Source organism: Physcomitrium patens, chromosome 12 (genome assembly GCF_059467195.1).
Source record: "Physcomitrium patens ecotype Gransden chromosome 12, ASM5946719v1, whole genome shotgun sequence".
NCBI classification, from domain to species: domain Eukaryota; kingdom Viridiplantae; phylum Streptophyta; class Bryopsida; order Funariales; family Funariaceae; genus Physcomitrium; species Physcomitrium patens.
Window position 1 is genome coordinate 5,850,578 of NC_143421.1, and position 16,246 is coordinate 5,866,823.

General features: G+C 35.8%; 1 protein-coding gene across 1 annotated transcript; it reads left to right on the top strand.

Moving 5' to 3' along the window:
• The first annotated feature begins 530 nt into the window (after positions 1–530).
• On the top strand, positions 531–3,817 carry LOC112289360 (putative anion transporter 4, chloroplastic). The gene is made up of 6 exons (XM_024534517.3): positions 531–1,293; positions 1,443–1,669; positions 1,824–2,205; positions 2,336–2,380; positions 2,600–2,918; positions 3,038–3,817. The coding sequence occupies exons 1-6, from the start codon at positions 778–780 to the stop codon at positions 3,208–3,210; spliced, it is 1,662 nt and encodes a 553-aa protein (XP_024390285.1). The 5' UTR covers positions 531–777; the 3' UTR covers positions 3,211–3,817.
• Positions 3,818–16,246: the final 12,429 nt, after the last annotated feature.

Sequence of the window (16,246 nt, forward strand, 5' to 3'; positions counted from 1 at the left end):
CTTTGTTCTGTTGTCTCTGTGATTTTCTCTTTTTCTTTTTCTTTTTTTTAATCTTCCTTCCCTCTTCAGCTAGTAACATGAGCGTTGACCTGGCCTCCGCACGACCTTCGCTTTTTGGTGTCTGATATCCTCCCTGTGTTGCGAATGTTACGTGGATTATGGGTTCAATAGATTGATTTGGATGTAAGGAGGCTCGTGGGGCATTTTATTTGTGAGATTGGGTTTGCATGCCGGACTCCCTCTCAGGTTGTCATAAGTCTTCCGTGTCAGCTCACGTTGCATTTTTGAGACTTCAAAATGACTGAAACCACCGGAATGTGATGTATACGTCACTTCAGTTGTGGAGTCTTCGTGGCATTGGTGCTTTACAAAAGTCAGGTCAAGGAATGACTCCGATTTGTGACAAAGGCTTGCCGGCTGCTCTGCTTTTGACTTGCGTAGTTTGATGTTACACAACAACCGTGTTGAACCGATTCAACGGGCTATGAAGACATTGTGAAACCATCTCGATTCAAATGCGACGGAATGTTTGTGCCCCTCGTGAGATATGACCTTGCACGTGTCTTGCGAATGGGTAATGATCTTACAGGGAACATTTGGCACGCGTACACAACTGGGAATTTTGCATGAACTTCTTTAGCAAATTGTCTAGAGGAGTGGAACATAGCTCTAGCACAGTGACTGCCACAATCTGCCTATGAGATCGCCAGTTTTGTTGTGAGGTAGTAGAAAAGCGTTTTGCGATTGCTGGTGTCTGAGTTTCTCGACATAGCGGCGATGGCGATGGCGATGGCGCCCTGCATCACCTCAAACCATCCACTTTCGACACGACAGGATTTTCACTATAGAAGCTCGAATATGCAAGTATTTTCACGTGAATCTCTAAGCGCAACTTCGTCATCCCAGTCCATGCAACTATTTAGACTCTCCTCGAACAAGAATCCTGTTGCAGTAATTCGGAACTCACGCGTTCAATCTAGTGCTCATCATCCCCGCCCAATTGCACCAATGTTTCGGGGGAAGGATTTGGCTCCTACTCAAATTTCGGGGAAAACTTGGAAGGATGCAGGGACGACCCGATGTCAAGTGGCGTCCACAGAAATTGATTTTAGTTTTTTTGAACGAGAGAAATCGGAGTGGCTGACGTTTCTATCTTCGGAGAGGGCCAAAGTGGTCGCCATGGTGGCCTTGGCAATGGCATTGTGCAACGCAGACCGAGTCGTCATGTCCGTGGCGATTGTACCCATGTCAGCTGCCCATGGTTGGAGCCAAAGCTTCGCTGGCGTTGTACAAGTTAGCTCCTCCCTCCCTCAACTTTCTTCAACTTGTACCCCTAAATCACCTACATTTGAACCCTTCCTTGAGACTAGTAACGATGAGCAGCCAGTTCACATTGGCTTGAAGTGACAATCTCTGATAAGCAGTCAACGTGTACGTTGCAGTCATCTTTCCTGTGGGGATATTTGCTGTCGCCAATCCCCGGAGGAGCGCTTGCCGACCGCTATGGAGGAAAAGCCGTTATGGCTTGGGGAGTGGCCATCTGGTCTCTTGCCACACTTTTGACTCCCTGGGCCGCCAGCCATTCTCTCTCGGCGTTGCTGGCTGTCCGTGTGCTCATGGGCCTTGCAGAGGGTGTGACGATGCCTTGCATGAACAACATGATTTCCAGGTGCGGTGTCTCAACACAACCCAAATTGATTTCTTGTTACGAGCTCCCGAGCATTACGTGACTATTTGTCCAATGACAATTGTGGTCTCAACCTATGTTCGTATGTGAGTGGCACACCGAGCTTACTGAAACACTGTTGTGAAATTTTTACCAGGTGGTTTCCTCGAACAGAGAGGTCAAGAGCAGTGGGCATGACGATGGCAGGCTTTCATCTGGGGAGCGTGGCGGGGCTCGTCATTACACCCACGCTCCTGGCAACTTCCTCTGGCATCAATGCACCGTTCGTTGCTTTCGGAGTGTCGGGCTTTGTTTGGTTGTTTGTATGGCTTGCTGAAATTGCCCGGAATCCTCAAAGTCAGCCCAGGATTTCTAGAGAGGAGTACCAGTACATCAAACAAGGAAACGAAGATCTGAGTGTTGGAACAGTCGAAAGCTCATCTGCGATCCCTCCGCGCAGCGCAATTCCACCATTTCGTCTTCTCCTTTCAAAGCTTCCAACATGGGCTATCATAATCGCCAACTTTATGAACAACTGGGTACGTCGATTTCTAACAGTCTTCCACGAACTTCTGCACCTCCTGTTCGGCTGGAATACCCTACCTGGATTGGGAATAGCTTCAAAAATTACGCACCCAATGTTGACATCAACTTGTTGATGTGGTGCAGGGCTACTTCATTCTTCTGGGGTGGATGCCAGTGTATTTTAACACGGTGAGTAAATTCCTGCACCTATTCATTCTCTCCATTAGCACTCAGATAATTTGCTTCATTACTCTGTTTGGACCTGGAGCTCCCAGTGCGAGACTCTCCATGTTGCACTATCTGGACCTTTTCTCTGTGAACAGACCACACCTGGTGAACCTAACCATTGGAGATAAAAGTTACCTTGAACTGATAAAGAGATGGAATGGTTTGCTGGTTATGGAGCAGGTACTTGGAGTGAACTTGAAAGATGCAGCGTGGTTCAGTGCTGTGCCATGGGCCATGATGGCAGCAGTTGGCTTTATAGCTGGCGCCAGTTCCGACTTCCTTGTGCAATCCGGCGTCTCTTTAACCACCACGCGCAAACTCATGCAGTCCATTGGGTTCCTGGGCCCCGCAGCGGCGCTTCTGGGGCTGAACGCTGTGCGTGATCCCATGGTGGCCGCCGCGTGGCTCACAGCAGCTGTGGGCTTGAGTTCCTTCAGCCAAGCAGGATTCCTCGTCAATTACCAGGAGATAGGGCCCAAGTATGCAGGCGTTCTGCACGGTATTAAATCATTTCTTCCTCTCAGTTCCCAAATGTAACAGCATCTAAATGTGCATAAGAAACGGAGATTCAATCAGCTGATGGGTGACTGACAGCAACCATGTGGCTCGCCCCTGCAGGTATGTCTAATACAGCAGGCACAATGGCAGCTATTATCAGCACCTTGGGTACCGGCCTGTTCATCGAACGCCTGGGGTCTTTTCAGTCGTTTCTAACCCTCACTTCAGTAATGTACATTGCTAGCACATTGTTTTGGGTCTTCAATGCAACGGGTGAGCGCGTCTTCCAGTAGGAAATGAAAGAGCAAGAATCATACATTCCTCCACCCAGTTCGAGCTAAAGTCAGAGTAGGTCTATTCACTGACGATATCCCCATTCACAGAGAGGTGGGCTGGTCCGTCAAGAAGGATTTCGATCCACAGTAGTTCCATTCATCGAGAGCCGATTATGCGAGAACATCGCAAGCATAGAAGGTTGCATATACACTTCGTTAAGGAGATTGAGAATTGATTGTTTACTCCGAAAACTTCATTAGGGGGAGGCATGTAACCTCCCCAGTTGGTGAGAAAGCATCACGCCATTGACATAGAGCAATGGAAAACAGGGAGGTTGTGTTGCACACCACTCCCTGTGTGCTTTCTATTTGTTGCTTCACAGCATTTGACGCTGCGGTGCCACCCGTTGCATATTGCCGCACGAATTTGAAGGTATCAAGCAATATGAAGATTCGAATTTAGATTTTCTTTCTATACTTAAAGTTCAAATACATCTCATGATCTCCTCACCACATGCAGTCACTGTTTGAAGCTTCTGTAACCTTTGCCCAAGTAGACCAAGGCTCTATCTTAGAATGTATTGCTTTGAAAAAGCTGCAATAGAAGCCCCAGATGCCGACAAAAGTCACAGTGGATGCCAATTATGTAATCGAAATCACACTCATGCTTGGATTGGAGCCCGGGAGTTGGCAATGGCTAGTTGGGGACCACATGTTGAAGAAACTATACATGTCTAAAATGCAAGGGACATGTACACATTAAGGTTTTAGCCACCTATTGTCAAAATTAAGAACTTTAAGAATGTAAATAAACAAATGAAATGCATATCAAAGAGAAATGACAAAAAATGATTGAGAAAATATGTATATTCAAGAAGAAACTAGAATGGCCATTGCTAAAGATAAGAAGGCTGGAGATTCTTGAAAATAGACTAGAAACAAGAAAGAAGTTGATAAGAGTGAAGAAGGCCTCATCTTTGTTTCCATATACACTATTTTCTAAAGAACCATGTAGCAACGTCTTGTAGACCACACAACAAGTGTCTAACTTATAAGATACGTGTCTAATTTATAAAATAAGTTTCTAAAATGTGTGCCATCTAGCCAACTTATAATACATGTAGTTAATATGTGCAACATGTAGCCATTTTTTTGGCCAACCTTTCAACCTATCAGTCACTTACTAATATGTATAAGGTTAAATTCACATTTGCAAAGCTCTGAAGAAGCTTTTTATTTAAATAATAATAATTTAACTTATCTCTATTTAATTCTATTATTTAATCAAGTAAATTTATTATTAATTATAGATATTTGTGATTCATATTATGACTCTACAAACAAGATAGTTGAAATTATGGTAGACTTCATATTAATAATTTATACTTATAAAAGAGAATCTAACCTTCAAATCATTATTAATTTTGACCTTATAATTTTTTAACATCATATTTTTAATGTGTATTATATGAGAATTTATTATAAAATATAGCCATAAGATGAATAATATAATTACATTCAATCAATTAGTTCTTTAAATACAAAAAAAATCTAATTGCAATATAAGCTCTATAAAAGATATACTTACCACAAATTTGATCAAAGATATGTTTGTTGAAATACTTCAAATAAATACAATAATCTCATATTCATAAATATAGAGCCAAAAATTATGGAGTATGATAATTCTTATTTAAGCAATCAAAAACATATTATTTTTAATTATACAATAATAATATATAATAATATCTCAATATTCTTAGACATACAATAAAACAAAATAAATATCCATCTAATAATACATGCTATCATAGTAAGTCAACAACTGATAAATATTGTAATTAGCAAAGTAATGATAATATATATTTTAAGTAAGTTAGGAATTAAGTGAAGAAAAAGTACCAAAATTAAAATGAGATTGCAAATAATATTTAATCAATCCAACATCATTACATATAATCTAATACTAAAGAAATTCTTTTATAGCCTCTCCTTTCTTAGATTAGCATCACTACATGACAATGGCTCTCAATTATTAGAAAATATATTAAATGATTTAAATTTAGTATATTTATATATTACATGTTAATTAATTAGAACTTAGGATATATAATTCAATAAATAGATCTAAAATTAGACTAAATCTACTTTATTTTAGGCATAAAGCATTTCTAAATAATAGTTTAGATATAGCTGCAATAAAGGAGGTTCTTTAACAACTCTCTATTAATACTATTAAAGTTTAAGTTCTAATTGATCCTATGTACAAGAAACCTTTCAACATTAAGGTGGCCAAAGAGTTGTTTATGGTATAATATAAGGAAATTTTTTCACACCAAATTTTAGATTGAAACTAGGATTTTTTTTTTTTTCAAAAACTGTACTAGTTTCTAGTCATTATTCTTTTCAATCTGCTTAGAATCTTTTGCATATTTTTTTTAACTTTGATCAAAATGACTTGAAAATTTAGTGGTATTTAATTATTCATTGATAAATTCTTTTATGAAATTAAAAATCATATCAAATACTATATATATATATATATATACATATATTAAATGATCTACCTAAATTATTTAGGTTATATAATTATATTTTAAAAACTCTTTCTAAGATATGATATTTTTATTTTAAAAAGTAAATTATAAAATTTATAGATTTAAGCCTATTAAAGTAGTTATGGCCAAATAAAAAAAATATATATTTTTGAGTTTTTCTTGTATTTGGAAACAATTCTAATTGTACAAAAGCTAATAGGATACATGTATTGATTTTTTAAAATCAAATATTTAATAGTTGTTTTTAAATCATTTATAGACAATAAAATCCTATAGATTATTTTTAAAACCATATCAAGTGTCCTATTAGAAAAATTCAATATTTTTGCATTCAATATATATCATGAAAAAAATAAGATATAATTTGAATTATCTAATATATTAATATATAAAATTCTATTAATATTTTCGATGAAACTAAAACATAGTTAAAAAAAATGAAATAATTCTATATTTTACAAGGATATATCAACTATAGATTCAAAAAAACATATAAATCCACCAAATATTCCAACTTCTATAATAATAATAATAATAATAATTTTTAAAAAAATATTGGATTTTTTTGAAAAAATAAAAAATAAGGAGTTTTAATTTTAATAAAACTACATAAATTCTATATATATATATATATATATATATATATATACATATATATATATACATATATATATATATAATTCTTGTAAAAACAAATCTAAGATTTTAGTATTAAAGGTGATATGGCATTATATCACGAACATACATAGGTACTCTAATAAATACCTATATGATTAAGTTGGAATAGGTATAAGTAGATAAAAGTAGATTAATTTCATAAAACCTTTTAGAGAAGTGTCAAGGATAAGAACTCAATGAAAAAGAAATTCAGACAAGTGAGCCTTCACTCAAAGAAAGGTAACAAAATATAAATAAACAAGTATGTATATTGAAAGAGAAACAAGAATGGCTATTGCCAAAAGACAAGAAAACTAGAGCCCCTTGAAACTAGATTGGAAGTAAGAAAGGAGTTGATAAGAGTGAAGAAGGCTTCACTCTTGTCTCTATATATACTATCTAACTAGGGGCTACATGGCAACGTTCTATAGGACCTCCATTATGTGTTGACTTTGTAAGATCCATGCCTTGACTTACAAGGCAAGTTTTTCTACGTGGGGGCCACATAGTTAGCTTAGTCTTCAAGCTAACAATATGAGTGGCACATGGCCAACTTTTTGATGACGTTTTTAATCCAAAAAGTCAATTAAAGACACCCATGAAGTCAAAGTAGCATCTATGAAGCTTCTCGAAAGCTTCCATATCAAATACTATAGAATTAATTTACTCTTATCTACTTTTATTTATTTCTACCTATTTATATATATAATTATGAGTATGTCCGTGACATTACCTCTGCTTCTAGGGACGAGTTCCACGAGGAGCGGTCATCATATGTTGAAGAAATCTATGATGCAACGAATTGTATTCGCCACATACTCTGATCTTTGTTCTCTTAGAAGATGATTGATAGGGCCTCTCAACCATCGGTAGTGTCCCATACTAGGGCGGGAAGACCACCTAGTTATTTCATCATTGTTGTCGCCTTCATAACTTCCTTCCAATAGAACATTTAGCACACCATCAAGAGTTATTTCTACTTCTAGTAAAATCACCAAACATCGGGAGTCCTTTCTCAAGTCGTGATATCAAAAGTATTGTATCTCGCCATCTATTCAAGGAAGAACATGTCATTCTTGAAGATCTTTATCTCGATTGCGTCGTCTTGAAGGTTGTGAAAATCGTAATATCTCGTCCGACAGGTCAGCAAATAAAGGCTCTTAAGTCGAATCCATTGGTTGTTGGTTCTCCAACTCCTAAGCGTCACAACTACAAAGGAGCTATAAATAAAGGGTTGAAACTAGAATGTTATCTTGCCTAGATGATGTTTCTTTTATAAAGAAGATTTTCATCTTGATTTTGATGGATGTCGTTGATGAAAAGCCTCCAACACCTTTGCTGTATTTGTAAGATTCTTTACTAGCTTCCATGTATGTTCACTAATATCCTATCCACGCCAATGGATAAGTTATTCCAATTTATTTTGACGCCGCCTTGAATCTAAGACTTCTTCTACTTCAAACTCTTCATTATTGTCCATATCTATAGGAGGAGGTGGAGTTTGTCATCTTCTTGGTATGTCCATTGTCTTGTATGATTCATGAAGAGTTACGTGGCATATTGGATGGATTTTCATTGACTCTGGTAGATGTAAATAATATGCAACTAGATTGATTTGTGCAAAAATAGAAAATGGTCCAAGCCTTCGATAGTCCAACTTGTTACAAGAACAAGTGGTCTTGATATTATGATAAAGTAGCCATATCTTATCACCTAAGTGAAATGGTGGTTGTTGCTTTCAATAGACATCCGCATTGACCTTTTGTTGTTCTTGAGCCTCCTTTAGCTATACCTTTATCGTTGCATGTAGCTCTGATAATTGAATTGCCAAATCTTTCGCAACAAGATTATCAACTTTTGAAAAGTCAAAAGTATCAAGTCATGGATGATAACCATAATTAGCAAAGAAAGGTGTTTATTTTGTAGAAGAATGTATTGTATTATTGTAAGCAAACTGTGCCAATAGCAAAAGAGTTGTCCAATCATCTTGTTGGTAGTTAATGGTATATCTTATATATTACTTCAAAACTTGATTAACACGCTCCGTTTGTCCACAAATTTAAAGATGCAATGTCGAAGATAGTTTTATATCTACTTTTAGAATCTTGAAAAGAGTCCGCCAAAATCTTGATACAAATTGACTTCCTCTATCTGATATAATATCTTTAAATAATCCATGATAGCGATAGATATTGTCAAGAAAGAGCTTAGCTGTTTCTTCACCTGTGATAGATTTTGTACATGGTACAAAATGTGCCATCTTGATAAAAAGATCTACTATCACGAATATAGAATCATAAGAACCTGAGATTGGAAGATCCATGATGAAGTCCATAGAAACAGAAGACCATGGTTGTTCAGAAATGGATAATGGCTGAAGAAGTCCAAAAGGTCGATGACGAGGAGTTTTTGATCTTAAGCAAACATCACATGATTGTATAAAATCTTTGAGTGCATTCCATATTTGTGGCCACTAAAAATCTCTAGATATCAGCTCCAAAGTCTTATTGTATCCAAAATATCCTGCTGTTGAGAAGTCATGATGAGCTTAAAGAATACGTAAACGTGCTTCTCTTTCTAAAACATATAGGCATTCTTCGAAATAGAGTAGGTTATTCTTGAACTCGAATTTAGAAGGATCATAAGATTTAGAAGAATTATTCTTGATATCATGAACAAGAGGATCTGAAGACATACTTAACTAAACTTACTTGAGAAAAATTAAATCATTAGTCAATGTTGATTTTATTACTCGAAGATGAAATTACTCCGGCTTTAAGAGAACCGTTCTTTGTTGCTCAAAAGTTGCATCTCCTTCTTTTGGTGAAAGATAAGAATGTTTAAACAAGGCATCGGACAAACCTTGTTGTTTTCTTGGCCAATAAGTGATGATGAACTCAAATCTTGATAAAGACATGCTCCAACGAGCTTGACGACAATTTAATATGCATGTTGACATGGAATACTTGAGGTTCTTGTGATCCGTTTACATGGTGATTGGACTGAAAGCGCCTTCTAGATAATGATACCATTCTTGAAAAGAATCCATAATTTCAAAAAGTTCTTTGTCATAGATTTCATAATTGATTTCTGTTGCTGAGAATTTTTTTGAATGAAAGGCTACTAGATGAAATTTGTCATCTATTTCTATTTCTGACAAAATCGCAACCAAAGCAAAGTCTGATGTATTTGTTTCCTTAAAAAATGCTTTGGAAAAATGAACACGATACAAGATTGGTGCAGAAACAAACGTTGTCTTCAAAGATTCAAAAGCAACTTTCGTCTCTTGATTCCATTGGAGTTTGTCTTTCCAAGTCAAACGTGTAACTAGAGTTGTAATTCGAGAGAAGTCTTTGATGAAGATCCGATAGTAGTTGGCAAATCCCAAAAAGCATTGGACATCTCTTACCATTTTTGGAATCTTCCAATCTATAATAGTTTGAATTTTTCTAAGATCCATCATAAGTCCATCATTTGAAATAATGTAACCTAAGAAAATGACCAAAGTAGTTTGGAATACACACTTTTCTATCTTGGTGCAGAGTCCTGCATCTCTTAATTTTTGTAACACATGATAAACATGAAGTTCATGTTCTTTTGGATTCTTAGAATAGATCAAGATGTCGTCTAGATAACATACCACAAAATCATCCAAAAACTCTCAAAAAACATCATTCATTAGATTTTGAAAAGCTGCTGGTGCATTTGTAAGTCTAAAAGGCATGATGTTGTATTCAAAATGTCCATACCTAGTTCGAAACGCAGTCTTCCATTTATCTCTTTTTTTGATGCATACTAGATTGTATGCTCCTCGGAGATCTATTTTTGTATAGATCTTAGCTTGATTCAGCTTATCAAGAAGTCTAGATATTAAAGGTAGTCGATTCCTATTCTTCATGGTAATCTTTTTGAGTCCTCGATAATCAACACACATCCGCAATGATCCATCTTTTTTCTTCACAAATAGAATTGGAGCTCTTATCGGAGATTTAGAATAGCATATGAAACTCTTGGCTAGATTTTCTTTAATATATTCCTTGAGTTCAGTCAACTCATTTTGTGATAAACTGTAGATTAGTCCGAATGGCGATTGTGCTCCTTCTTGAAGGTCAATTGAACAATCATAGGGACGATGTTCCAAGAGTGTATCCGCATTCATTTTTTCAAATACATCTTGAAATTCTTGATATTGGCTTGGAATACCACTTGAAGCCTTTTTACCAATAGAAACAAGTGTGGCATAAATAATATATGGTGATTCTTTCATAGCAGCATGCAAGAAAGCTTTTGCACCTATAAACACGGGTTTAATTGAACTGGACTTATGACTCTCTACTTGATTAACTACACTATTAGTTATACTTTTAGAAAAAGTGAGATTTCAAGAAATCCAATCTATTTGAGGATTGTATTTTTTTAATCATGATAAACCTAAAATGACTAAATTAGAGGGAAATTTAATAATATTAAATAATAAAAAACTATTATGACCATTGATTATTACTCCTATAGGAAGGATTTCATGAATAATATCTCTAGAAGATAATGGACGACCATCTATGACTTCTACATGAACAGATTTAGTTTTCTTTAATAAAGATATGCTATGTCTTTTAGTAAATTCTTCATCGAAGAAACACGCTGAGGCTCTTGAATCTAACAAGGTAGAGACTTTGTAATGTTTAGGTCCTAAAATAACATTTAATATAAAACAAGGAATGGGCTCTAAGGAGAGAATAGGACCTTTACTAGATGTTGTGCAAGGTTCTAGCCGCACGGTCCCTATTGTAGCTAGACAAATTTATTTTTTGACATATTGTCTTTTTTCACAGCCATATTCCTCATTTTGTAATTACGTTATTTCTTTGAAAAATATTGATCAGTGTGCTTTGATTCTCCAGAATATAAACATAATCCTTTATGACAATGACAAATCTTTTCTTGCTTAGTAAGAGGTTTGAAACGTACTGCATCAATTTGCATATCCACTACTTTTGAATGTATGTGTTGAAGAGGTGTTGGTGTTGCCATTGAATTATAGTAATATTGAGGTTCACTTGTACGGTTCTCAGATTGGAATTCAAAAAGACGATTGTCACACTTCACAACAAAGTCAATTACTTGACTTAATGTTTGAGGATCAGGTAAGTTGAGCATTAATTTTTTTATCTCATATTGTAATCCGTAGAAAAATTGGCTAATAAATGCAACATCATCCGACTTGATATCATTTCCAAGTTGTCAAAATTGTGAAATATACAACGTTATTAATCGATTGTCTTGTCGTAAAATACGGATCTTATTGGTTGCAACACGAATTGCATCATGTTTTCCATACATTGATCGAAACTCCACCTAAAAAGCCTCTAGATTATCTAATATTGGATCTCGTCATTCAAGAAAAGATGAAAATCATGATAGTACTGAACCTGAAAGAAGCGTACCAATGAATCTAACTTGTGATCCTGGAATTGGATAGCTTTGAGGTTGAAGTTCGATCACAAGTTGCACTTGATTGATAAATCCTCGAAACTTATATTTGGTGCCATAAAACTTCTTGGATAGACCAATTCTTGGTTCTCTAACACTTCAAGGGGGTTCCACCATAGGAGAAAGGACATGGTTTGGTACAGATGTTGAAGAAGCTCCAACCATTTCTATATCTTCACTTCCTACCAATCTTGTTGTTCCTTGTCGTGGTAAATTGAATTGATGTATCGCAAGCATTAACTTCCTCAATTGCTCTTGTATTTGTGCCATTGCATTCTTCATTTCAACAAGTTCTGCCATGATAACACTTAGAAGAGAGAAGATGTCTAATATTACTCAAGACAAATAGAAGAGAGGACTTGAAAATAAAGAAAATACTAAAGACAATATCAATTTAGAAGAGGGTAATCCACAACTTCTAATATACTTGTGTCTTATCAAGAAAAAGGGGTAATCCACTCTTAATCAAGATTAGACAAAGCTCTGATATTGTAAGTGTACTCTTGTGAATCTATCAAGGACAAGAACTCCATGAAAAAGCAATTCAGACAAGTCAGCCTTTACTCAAAGAAAGGTAACAAAAATATAAATAAATAAGTATGTATGTTGAAAGAGAAGCTAGAATGGCTATTGCCAAAAGCCAAGAAAACTAGAGACCCTTGAAACTAGACTGGAAGCAAGAAAGGAATTGACAAGAGTGAAGAAGGCTTCACTCTTGTCTCTATATATACTATCTAACTAGGGGCTATGTGGCGACATTCTATAGGACCTCTAATATGTGTTGACTTTGTAGGACACATGCCTTGACTTACAAGGCAAGTTTTTCTATTTGTGGGCTACATAGTTAACTTAATCTTTAAGCTAACAACATGTGTGGCACATGGCTAACTTGTTGACCATGTTTCTAATCCAAAAAGTCAATTAAAGATACCTATGAAGTCAAAGCAACATCTATGAAGCTTTTAGGAAGCTTTCATATCAAAGACTATAGAATTAATTTACTTTTACCTATTTTTACTTATTTCCACCTATGTGTTTATGTAATTACTAGCTCACATGAGTATGTCCGTGATAGTTTGTTCTTGCTTGTGGTTAAGAATATTTTGGTGTTGGTATTTTGTTTTTCCTCCTGAGGGCAAATTTTGCATTGTGCTATTACTAAGATAGATCCTTGATGATTTAACTTAATATTTTCATGTCCTAAAATTGCTGATTGTACTTAAAAGGCATGTTATGGTGTATTGAGTTGATTTGTGAGCATAAGAGAGATATTAGAGTGGGAAGTCAGATCTGAGACATTTAGATAAGTCATAAGAATTGTGAGAAGTCTTAGAAGTGAAGTTGAGAGTGTTTTTGAGAGTAAAAATACTAATTTGTTCACAAAGAAGGATTATGTGATTCTAAGGGAGCAAAATCTTCTTGCTGATTTTGAGAGCATTAGGACTTCTTCTTACAATCTTTTTTGATAAAACTCTTCTTTAGACATGGCTTCAAGTGAGGGTGAAGGATTGAGAGTTATTGAGAAGTTTAGAGGTGAGAATTTCTACCATTTGAAGGTAAAAATAGAGCTTTTGTTGGCGTCTTTGGATCTTTGGGATATTGTAGATGAAAGTGAAGAGGCTCCAAGCAAAGATGTTGATATGAAGGAGAAGAAGGAGTTCAAACATCATAAAAAGAAGGCTTTTGGATTAATTACAATCAATGTAGATGAAGCCAACTTCTTCCAAATTATCTCTTGCAAAGGACCAGCAGAAGCATGGAAGACTCTTTGCAACACCTTTGAGAGCAAAAACTTATCCAACATCATCTATACAAGGAGGAAATTCTTTACTTGCAAGATAGAAGAAGATGAAGACCTCATGACTCATGTCAATAAGGTAAAGGCTCTTGTAAACCAACTAGCAATTGTTGACAAGCCTTTAGAAGAAAGTGATATTATCATGATCTTGCTAATGAGCCTTCCCAAATCCTACAACTATCTTATTGTGGCATTGGAGTCCATCAAGCTAAAAGATCTTATAATGGATTATGTGACGGCAAGACTTGCCTATGAAACAACCAAGAAGAAAGAAAAAGAGCCTCAAAATGAAGATTCAGCACTCTACTCATGTCAAGGCAAGGGCAACTATTCAAATCAATGAGGTAATATCAAATCTTACTTCATTTGTGGCAAAGTAGGCCATTTTGCTCGAAATTGCTACAAAGGTAAAAAAAAATGGAGAAGGAGAATGCAAATAGTATGCAAGATGAGTTTGGAGGATAAGATTATGCATTCACGACAATAAATGGGACCTCTATGGCTGCCACATCAAGATGGATTGTCGATTCAAGTTGTTCCAAGCATATGACATCTTATAAGTGTTCATTTGACACTTATGAGGCTATTCCAATATCAAACGTGGTATTGGCAAATAGTGGTACATGTGAAGCCATTGGAATTGGCTCTATTATGGTGGAGGTGGTTGTGAATGGATAAACTAATAGGATCACACTCAAAAACGTCCTTCATGTGCCTAAGATGAAGCAAAACCTATTTTCGGTGAGTAAACTTGTTATGGAAGGTTTTAAAGTTCAATTTGACATGAATGGATGTTTTGTAAGAACATTGAGTGGAGAGACGGTCTTTAAAGGCTTGAAAGAAGGAAATTTGTACTACCTCATTTATAAGAAGGTGAATGGAGTGGAGGTAGCCACATTTGCTGAGTTTACATCAAACCAAGACAAGTTGAATATATGGCATCGTTGCCTTGGTCACTTGAATGTGAAGAGCGTGAGAAAACTCAAGACTATGGTAAGTGGCTTAGATCTTGGCAATACAAGCCAAAATATAAAACAACTTATATGTGAAGGATGCATATAAGGCAAACAACAAAGGGCCTCATTTCTAAGGAGTGTAGCAACACGTGCTATCAAGTTGCTGGAGATTGTTCATTTGGATGTATGTGGACATATGAAGAACATAAGTATTAGAAGATCAAGGTAATTTCTCACTTTCATTGATAACTATTCAAGAAAGATTTGGATCTACATTCTTAAAGCCAAGAGTGAATGCTTTAGGAGGTTTAAGGAGTTTAAAGCACTTGTTGAGAAATAAAGTGAATGCAAGTTCAAGGTACTACATACAGACAATGGAGGTGAGTATATGTCTAAGCAATTTGATGTGTATTTGAAGAATGAAGGAATTGTTAGATAAACCACAATTTCATACACTCCACAACAAAATGGTGTTGCTGAAAGGGCAAATCAAACCATTATAGAGATGGTAAGGAGCATGCTTCATGCTCAAAACCTTCGCTATGAGTTTTGGGCAGAAGCTGTAGTGAATGCAGTGTATAAAAGAAATAGGTGTCCAACAAATGCTCTTACAACAATGACATCATAAGAAACTTGGAGTGGGAGACAATCTTGCATTTTCCATATGAGGACCTTTGATTGCATTGCATATGCAAAAATACCAGATTGTATGAGGTCCAAACTTGATGCAAAAGCTACAAAGTGTATGTTTCTTGGTTATTGTGAAGGTACTAAGGCATATAGGCTAATGTGCTTGGAAACCAAGAAGATCATCAAAAATTGTGATGTTGAGTTTTTGGAGCACAAGAATGCTTGTGAACACTTGGAAATGTGTCCAAGTGGGAGTAATGGTGTGTTTATGGACACATCTTTTAATTCAAAAAAGTAACAAAAAGATGAAGACAATGAAGATGATGAAGATGAAAAGCCAAAGAAGATTGAAAAGATGAAGGCTCCTACAGTTGATAGGACCAGCAATGAAAGAAATGAAGATGTTGAAGATTGGAATGATGATAATGATGAAGAATACCAACCATTGAGTGAAAAATGACAAGGTTTAAGAGAGAAGAAGGTTGGAAAAGAACAAAGAGTAAAACAAGGTGAATGTTCTTCTACAAGTGAAAGGAGATATCTTTTGAAAGAAAGAAGGCAATGTTGCGAATGGTGGAAGGATCACATCTTCCCTCAAGTAAGTGAAGAATATGCAAATATTGCTCTTCTTATTAATCCATTATCTTTGTGTGATGCTATGAAGTGTGAAGATGTAATCAAGTGGGAGAAGGCTATGGAAGAAGAGTACCAATCTCTTATGGAAAATGGTACATGGGAATTGGCACCTCTTCCAACAAATCAATCTAATGTTAGTTATAAGGAGATATTTAGGATTAAAAGAGATGCAATGGACTGAAGATGCAAATGATAGAAGATCCACAATGGGATATGTCTTCTTCATTGGAATAAGAGTCATTTCATGGAATTCTAAGAGACAACCTATTATTGCAAGATCAATGATGGAGGCAGAGTACATGGCAGCAAGTCATTGTGCAATAGAGGTG